Below are 9,768 nucleotides of genomic sequence, written 5' to 3'. Positions count from 1 at the left end.
GTCAACTGAACCTCCTAAATATTCTATAAACTCATCAACTTCTCTCCCTTCCAACCTTTGATCAAATCAGCTTTATATCTTCTAGTCTATTGCAATACTTTACTAAGTGATCTTTCTTTATTTGCATTGGCTTCTATACAACCTCTTTTCCACACCACAGCCAGAATGATCTCAAAATGGAAGTTACTTTTGACAACAACCACTTCAGTGGGTTGCTTGGTATCCGATTGCCTGGTGTCCAATCTGCCTTTGTTCCTGTGACTCTATAGTCACCTAGCATCACCCTTCATTCTTCTCTACAAGATTTTATTCTTCTTTCCACTCCCTAGGAATATCTTCTCTGTTCTCTGCTATGGACAACCAGTAAGTCCTGTTGATTTGATTTCCATAATGGTGTTTACATATGCCTCGTACATGCTCATGCACATTGGTTAGACTCACATTATCTCTCGTGTAGACTCACATTTGTATATAAATAACTTTGTAATTGATTCTCTTATTTTCACTCTTTACTTACTTTAACTCAACCTAGATTACAAATCAAATAAATCTGAACTGTAGCTTCAATATGCCATTTCCATTGTTCAAAAAGAAAAAAATATATTAACAATTTCCTCTTGTCACTGAAGAAAATACAGACTCTTTATCCTGGTGTTTAAGTTTGAAGCAAATGCTCCTTCCTTGGTTACCTTCATCCCATTATACATGTCCTTTGCCTCCAATTACACCTCTCCCAGGTCTGTGGACACACTCAGCCTCCTATGCCATCCTTACCAATCTCGGACTTTAAAGTCCACCCGAAGAAGTGTCAGTAAATCCATTTTATTACAAAACTACAAAACCTACACGGCAAAGTAAGTCCCCCTTTACCATTCTAGGCCCTTTCTTTGTGGCAGTTCTTGTAACACTGTATTGAGTTATTATATAATTAATGACCTTCCTAACTAAACTGTAAAGTTTTGAAGGCTAAAACTAATATTTACTCACCTTTGCATTTCAATGCAGCTAAATAACTGCCACAAAGAATGCATTTAATAAATATTTGAAGAATGAATTCAGTTAGTTAAAGCCATTAGGTGTATATTATTTTAGCTTACTTCTACTCTCTCATCCTTATAATTGGATAGTTAAGAATTAGAACTGACACCTTTTGCTGGTATATACCTATGAAGATATGATAAAATATTTGATGAGGATTCCACCTCAATTCCATGAGGATTCCAAGAAATTCTTTTCAAAAGGATAATTATTACAGTATGGTTTTAAAAGCCCTCATTATTTTTAGTGTTTTAAATATATTCACTCATTTAATCTTAACAATAACCTGATGAAAGAAGCGTTATTATCTCTATCATAAATGAGAAAACTGAGATACAGAGACATTAAATAATTTATACATGGCTACAGAATTAATAAGTAATGAATCCAGGATTTGAACCCATTTTAATATTAATGCATTTACTTTAAACCTATATGACTTCTCTCTGTATTAATGTACTTAGAATGAGTAACATTAACTTACTGAGAATGAATAACACTTGTAAAAAAAATCCACTCACAGAACTATTTTCTTACCATTGAAATGTTCTCATTTGTATCCTAGTTTGCTTAATTAAATCATAAAGTTGACGCTACATGAATTAACACATACTTTAAGACCACCAATTATATAACAAACACATGTATGCTCTTATATTTTGGTGATTTGATACTGGTCATTCCATGCATATACTATTATGTGCACTTTTCCTATTGATATTTATATTATTCATACAAAGATTAGTTTACAAACTCATTTTGTTTGCTTTAAATACTGTTGCATATTTGTATTGAGCACACACTAAGTTATCATATATTCTGTTGTTGATAACCAACTTTCCGTTAGTTTCATAATTTTTCCTGTGATAATTTGCAAAATAATGAGAAATAAAATAAGTATTGATTTAAAACCAGTAATGACAGAAATTTCACTTCAACAATATATTTAATCATAAAAGGAGAAATGGGCAATCTACAAACCATATGAATTCAACCCTTTAAAGATATATATATATATATATCCACAATAATGTTATATTGCATATTTCAGATCTTATGTGACTTCATTAAGATGGATCAATGCAAGGACATGGTTCCTACACATGTGAGCTTAGTGGGCTGAAAGGTGGCCCTTCAAAAAGTATGCTCATGTCCTAATCCCTGGAACTCGTCGTTGTTTACCTTATTTGGAAAAACAGACTTTGCCATTATAAATGAAAGATCTAGAGATGAGGAGATCATCCTAGATTATCCAAGTAGGCCCTAAATCCAATAACAAATATCTTTATAAAATAAAGGAAGAAGTAAATTTGAGACAGGTAGAATAGGAGACAGAAAGAAGTTGAGGGGGACAAGGTTATCAGGGAGGCAAGGGTTGGTGCCCATAAGTCAAGGAACGCCAACAGCCACCAGAAGCTATATGAAAGCAAAGAATAGATTCTCCCCTAGAGCCAGAGGGAGTGAGGCCCTGCTGACAGCTTGATTTTGAACTTTTGGCCTCCAGAACTATAAGAAAATAAGTGTCTACTAATTAAGCCACCAAGCTCATAGTCATTCTTTTTATTTTTATTTTATTTGTTTATTTATTTTAGAGAAAGAGAGCAGAGAGAGACAGAGAATCCTAAGAAGCCTCCGTGCTCAGCACAGAACCCAAAGTACAGCTCAATCCCACAAACCTGGGATCATAACCTGAGCTGAATTCAAGAGTCAGACACTCAACCAGCTGAGCCACCCAGACACCCCTGTAGTCATTCTTTATGGCAGACACAGGAAACTAATCAAAGACTGTCATTTACAAAGTGCTATGCAAAATTAAAGAATGCCTGTATTCGCTATTATGTAATTTTGTCTTTTACTCTCTTATTCTAGACCTCTACATCATGCTCATATACTCTTTCATATAATATTGGATACAAGTCTAAATCACTTCAGTCTATGTGAATGAAGTTTCATCATTCACTAAATGGGTATTTTGATATTGGTAAGATTCTTTAAAATTTATTTTGAGGTAAGCATTTTACATTTTGCTTGCTTGTTGTTTATTTAGAGAGGAGATAGAAGTGGTCACAACATCTAAACACTAAGTCATCCCTCACTGCCAGCATATTGCCTCTAGGCTAAATGCTCCCAATTACTCTGAGCCTTTCTAATTGGCAATATTTTCCAAATATTTACTCATTATTCTGCTCTTCTTTTACCAATTGATTGGTTCTTTTGAGAGAGCACACTCCAATCCATATTCATAGGCAGACAAGCATTTCAGAACCCATTCTAATTGCGATCTTTGATATGCCCTAAGTTAGACTTAGTTTTTGTATACTATGTAAAATATGTTGTTTGCTGGTTATGTGGATTGACCATGTTTCTTAGTTTTCCCAGTGCTCACTTAAACATAACTATGGGAAAGAGGAAAATCCGCAAAGATAAAAATGGGAGAGAGATCAGTAGATAAGAAACTTTATAAACTTTTGTACAATTAAATGCAGCCAGAGAGAGGAGGAAGGTTTAGAATGGAATGTTCTAACACTGAAGCACATGAGAGGAAAGTTTATTAGACTCACTGAATTACAGAGATGTTCTCACATCAGTGATGCTGCTTAAAACAGAGGGCAGGGAAAGTTAAATGACAACATGAAGATTGAAGATTATTTGGAAGTCAATATTTGGGAGAATTAATGTATTTTCTTCCTTCACCTTACTCCCCAAGTGGTAAGACCCAAATGCCTAGAAGCCCCGAACATAAAAATAAAGGAGGCTCTTGACTCAGAGATGCAAAGTAGAGACTTAAGGCAGAATCGGACATATAACATTGAAAATAGAGAATAAAGTAAAACTCTTGATGCTAAATGGTTGACTTCTAAGATCCACATCCTCAATCCTCAAAAGACCAGTATTCTGATATCTATGCTTTCCAGAGTTTCTGGGAGGGAAAATGGCATTTTAAAAGTTCCCCAGGGAAAAAGCAAACTCTTTTCCCAAACACACTTGATATAGACATTTCTTCCTCTCCCAGAACTTCTAGTTGTTATTGTGTTTACTGTCTTATTATTAAATAAAATGGATGAGTCAATGATTATCAAAAATTTAAGTCAATGATGCAATGGTGATAAAATAAGCAAACAGAAAAATGCGAACTTGGAAGAAACATTATTTGACAACACAAAAGAAAACTTCTGTTTTCTCTATCCCACAAAAATTAAAGAAAACCCAATTCTCATCTACCTCAGAGGTGCACGAAATACTTACACACACAGAAGATAATACAGTTCTACTTTAATAAATATTTTAATAAATACTTTAATAAAAATAATAAGAACTACCTCCTGGAAGTTTAAACTATAATGGCTAAAATGAAAAAAAAAATTCAAACAGAAATATTAGATGAAAAATCAAAAAGTTTCTTAGAAAATAGAATGGAAATATAGCAATTATGAGAGAGAAAAAAAACGATGAGACTCTATGAGGTTCAGTATCAGAGGATAGAACAGAGAAAATGGAACAAAGGTAATTAGCAAATATGGTGGCAAATTTCCCAGAACTGAAAGATGTCAGTCATCTGAATGAATGGACTGATTGAAAGCTCAGCAAAATGAATGAAATACACTCACTATTGAGCACATCAGGGCAGATGAAAATTCTAGGAAGAAAAGCCACATAAAAAAGGGAGAACAGACATCATTATTGTGTTCCTGATAGTTCAAAGGCTGATTGATAATTTTAGCAAAATGAATGATATGACAATATTAAAAGGATAGGGAGAGCTATGGAGTTTAAAGTGAGCCAGATCATCACCTATAATTATAGGATAGCAGTAAATAATGTCTAGACTTAATAAATCAAGAAATATTACAAGTGTATTTGTAGAAATATGGAGGAAAGTACCAGGAAAACAAGCAAAACAGAGTAGAAAGGGACTTCCCCCGAGTACCTGGTCAGAGAACTGCTAATGTCTTTGTATTATAAGTATTTCTGCGCTATTTGATTTGCTATCTAATATGCATATTATTTTATTTTAAAATTTAACTTAAAAATCAGAGGAGGGAAGAATAAGTAACAATAGGAAGATAATGGATTATATGAATAAAATATAAGCATTCAAGATCAGAACTACTTTCTGAGTGATCACAGATTTTTAGGTTTCTTATTCCAATATTGCTTCCTCCAATTTCTCATTTGCTCATCAGGAACAAAACTTGGATGATGAGTCAGATGGTAAGGAATTCAGCAGCAAACAACAGAAAACCAGTCAAGTGTCTTAAATGAAATAGTCACTTTTTTTTCATATGACAGAAAAATCTAATGTTTAAAGGCATTATACGATTTTTGTAAGGGCATTATACTATTGAGGTCACCCAACTGTTATAATGGCTTCCCACTGGAACTTGAAGACAGACCTGTTGAAGAAAGAGAAAGAAGATGTACACTAAGGTTTACATAAGTAACAATTTACATATATTACCTCATTTAGTCTTTACATGAATGTGTAAAATATTATTTCTTTATTTTAGAAATGAAAAACTGAGAGCCAAATATATTAGGTAACATATCTAAAGCTATACAGTTAGTAAATGATACAGTCAGTGAAGGAACACCAGACTCTTTTCCCCTAATATCTGACCTTTTACAATTATAATAGCAAGTAGCTCAGATTCTAAGAAGTATAGGGAGGATGTTCCTTCATGGATGCATAAACTTCCATTGTTTTTCCTTCTAAAAAGCAAATATGTAGTGCTTGCTGATTCAGTAGTGAGGAGTGTAGTATAATAGCATATTCAGAATTGTCTGTTCTTCCAGGAGGTCATAACCGAAGAGTAGTGGTGTCACAGAGAACATCAAAACCACCAACTCCTAAACATTCTGCTGACACATGATGGGTGAATACTGATAAACAATGAAAGTGTGGATATTTTAAGTAAATTTGAAAGTCTGAGTGTAAACTGAGTATAAACTGAAGAATCTGAAGTTCAGGGTAATGCTTTCATCTTTTCCCAGCTGAAGTTCATAATTTTCAGTAGAGGATGGTTTACAAGACAAAACACTGGTTACAAACATATAAATAACGAAAAGACTTAATGTTCAGTGCACATTTGCTTTTATTCTCCTCAACTAAACTCTTTTGTGGTAATACTGTTATCTTCATTTTATATGACAAACTGCAAGTTCTTATAGGATAAAATGGTAAAATTTGACCTTAGGTCTCTAAAGTCAAAGCCAATGCCTTTAAGATGTTATTTTTAAGTAATCTCTACACCCAACATGGGGCTAGAACTTACAGCCTCGAGATCAAGAGTCACATGCTCTTCCAACTGAACCAGCCAGGCACCCCCAAAAGCCAGTGCCTTTAGCCACTTTGCTATTTTATGTCAAAAACTTTCACTTTACTAGACCACAGTGGAAGCTAAGTTTGGTAATATACTGCCAGGATATGAAGGAATGTCTAATAATAATATGGTTGAGAATAAGAACAGAGAGCAAAAATAGTAGCCTCTGTATGATTTTTTCTTTGAACTTACGCAGTTTCTTGTGATCTTAGAAGAACAGAGTCTAAAACCCCTAGAAAACTGGTCCATTAAAGGTAAGCATCTCTGTCCCATTTATGGGACTGAAACACAGTATGATAAATAGGGCTAAAGCCAAGGAATACTCCTCTGGCTGATGGCACACGGTCAGTAGGAATGTCCATATAGAGTCAGGGAGCAGAGTAAGTCTCATGGATAGAAAGCAAGGGCTGGATTGAGGTTTCATTGTTTGTGAAAGATGATTTAAAAAAAATACTTGCAACTCTCACTGGGCTACAGCTTACTTAAATCTCCATCTTGGGGGATGGGAGGAAGCAGAAACAACCCTATAGCCAGAATCTGGACCAAGCTTCTATGACTGGAGGATTGAGGTAGAGAAATTTTCAAAATTATTAGACCACAAAGGATGAACACTGGAGAGAAAAACAAACCAATAAACACCCATATCAAATCATCCTACAAAGTCATGATTTTGATATCTATGACAAAAATCAACACTAGAACAATAATTACCAACATCGAAAGTCGGGAGAAAGATTTAACCACATAAGAAAAAAAAAAACAAAAACAGAGCAATCTGAAAGGGACTTGAAAATAAATCTTCCAGGGGTGGTTCAATAGAAAATATCATTAGGTGAAACAAAAAAATTGTCAGAAATAGAATAAGAAAAGAATATGAAGAAGAATCAATTACAATTACTAGAAATGAAATAAAAGTGCTGTAAATGAACAGACAAAATTTGAGCACAAAGAAGATGTAATTTAACTCTGTCATCACTCTACTGAATGAAAGAAAATACAAAATGCCTCCATTTTTGTGTTTTGGTTCTTTAGCACTATAAGTAGCACAGGGAAAGGCATTTTGTTAATAAACCGAAATAAGCAGGAACATCAAGGCCTTGTCATGCAGAATAAAGATAACCAAAAGTTGAGCCCCCAAACTTCTGCCTCTTTTCAATTCCTTATTAAATGAGAGGATGAATAACATAAACTAGTGGTACCTGTAACTTTCTATGATTAACTGACAGAGCTAGGATTTCCCTGTAAATCTTTTCTCCATATATTTGAAAACACTACTTTTTATGAGATATTATAAAGACCAAAAATGTTTTACTGAATTAAGGAAAATAAGCTATCCCCCATGCCTGGGTGTTCTTTGTCCTCTTTATTCCAGAATATTTGCTTGCTTTTATGAAGATAGGATCTTCATCATTACAACAGTGGTAATGGAAGAGAGAGAAGTCTTTGGATAATAATTAGATTGCAGTTTTTTTCCACTTTTTTTCCTTGCTTTTTGAGTGCCTAAACAGTAAACCCTAGTGAATGTATCAATGTATTTCTTGCCACATTTGAAATTATTGTTATTATCTATCCCTGAATTAAATATTTTTTGTTTGCAATATAAAAAATTTTAATTACAATACAAATTATATGGTTTAGCCAAGTAGCAGTAAACGAAGAACTAATTTGTGTTCTTTCTGTACTTATCATTTGTTGACTAATTAGTTTCTCTACAAGACACCAATTGACTGTTATAAATACAAACCTCCTGAGGATATAAAGGTTAATTTTGAAGTGATTACAAATATTCCAGTAACATTATAATTAATAGTTACATTTCCAATGCAGGAATCTTCTAAAGGACCAATTGGTAACCTCTGTAAATTAGTACAGATTGTTGGCATCATTTAGGATGGCTTTGCACTATTCCTTTCAGTCAATTGAGTTTCAGTGTGAGGCAGGATCAAATATTAAAACCATCATTATTCTAAAACCATGACCCTATGAGTGTGCATCTCTGTGTGTGTGTGTGTGTGTGTGTGTGTGTGTGTATGCATTTACAAGAGAGACACACACATACTGTGTCTGTGCATACTATTTATTCATTCTCTCAGTCTGAGCCTGAGCTATGATTGGACACATTTTTTTGAAAGTTTTATGGTTTTATTAATACAAACACAATGTGAACACAACTGTCTGTTCATTTTCTTCACTGTGGAGCCTGGCATTGGGATTGGTGACTCTGATGGCCAGCTGGGCTTCTCTTTCCACAATGGCTTTGTGGTTCTTGGAGGAGACATTATGAGCAATCTCTGGACAGTAAGATTTGTTGCACAACAGGAGGACTTCAAGTTCCTTGACTTTGTGGACTTGGAACTTCCAGAAGCCACTGGGCAGCACATGCTTTGTTTTCCTGATGCTCTTGTAACCAGTGTTGGGCATCAAGATCTGGCCCTTGTATCTTCTGTGCACCCTATTGTCAATGCCTCTGTGTTTCCACCAATTACGTTTAATTTTGACATATAGGTCTGACTGGTGCCAGATGAACTTCCTAGTCCTCTTTTTAATTATCTTGGGCTTTGTGAGGGGTCTGAGGGTGGCCATGATGCTGAGGAGGAGATGGCTGCCACCTCCCCAGTCAGTGCTAAGGAAGAGGGCTGGACATCTTTTAAAATGATGTACTAAGTCATGGTGAAGAAGTGCATTTATGTAATGAATATGTATGGCTCTTGGGAGAGAATTTAAACTGTGGAATGAGAGGGTCACACAGCTTCTTTCACAACACATTAATATAAGAATGATTTTGAGAATAAATATGTATCTACTATACAGCTAGGATTCTGACCCCGGCTTCCATGCATTTACAAACAGGTCTGAGGAAGTAAAGGGTGTAAGATATTAAAACTAAGTGTTCTTTTTTCCACTAAAATTTCTGAAAGTCTTTAATTCTAAAATATCACTGATTGGATTTCACTTGATCTTTTCAGTTCTTAACTTGTGGCTATTGTTAAAAGTGTCACACTTAATATTTTTCTAATAATAGGTAAAGTACTGAAATTTGGTACTGATTTAAGTTTTAACTAGTTGAAACTATTTTCACAGTCACCTAATTTTACATATTAATGCACTCTCTTGAGGGGCACCTGGGTGGCTTGGTCAGTTGATTATCTGACTCTTGATTTTGGTTCAGGTTGTGATCCCAGGGTTGTGGGACTGAGCCTCACATCCACACTGAGTGTGGAGACTGCTTAATATTCTCCCTCTCCCTCCCCCCTCCCCCACTCACACCTGTTCTTTCTCTCTCTCTCTTCCTCTGACCCTTCCTGCCCCCTCCCCACCACACACACTTTCTCTCTCTCTCTTTCTCTCTCAAGTTAAAAAAAAATACACTCTCTTGAGTGGGAAAGAAAGGAGTAAGTCAACAATTGTT

General features: G+C 34.8%; 1 protein-coding gene across 1 annotated transcript; it reads right to left on the bottom strand.

Moving 5' to 3' along the window:
• Positions 1-8,504: 8,504 nt before the first annotated feature.
• Positions 8,505-8,942, bottom strand: LOC124501950 (60S ribosomal protein L32-like). The gene has a single exon (XM_047066385.1). It carries the CDS (start codon positions 8,940-8,942, stop codon positions 8,505-8,507), a length of 438 nt encoding a protein of 145 aa, XP_046922341.1.
• Positions 8,943-9,768: the final 826 nt, after the last annotated feature.

This window comes from Lynx rufus, unplaced genomic scaffold (genome assembly GCF_022079265.1).
Source record: "Lynx rufus isolate CCGP_SWC_20201006 ecotype Redwood Valley unplaced genomic scaffold, mLynRuf1.p SCAF_7, whole genome shotgun sequence".
NCBI classification, from domain to species: Eukaryota; Metazoa; Chordata; class Mammalia; order Carnivora; family Felidae; genus Lynx; species Lynx rufus.
This window is presented reverse-complemented; position numbering and strand designations above follow the sequence as displayed.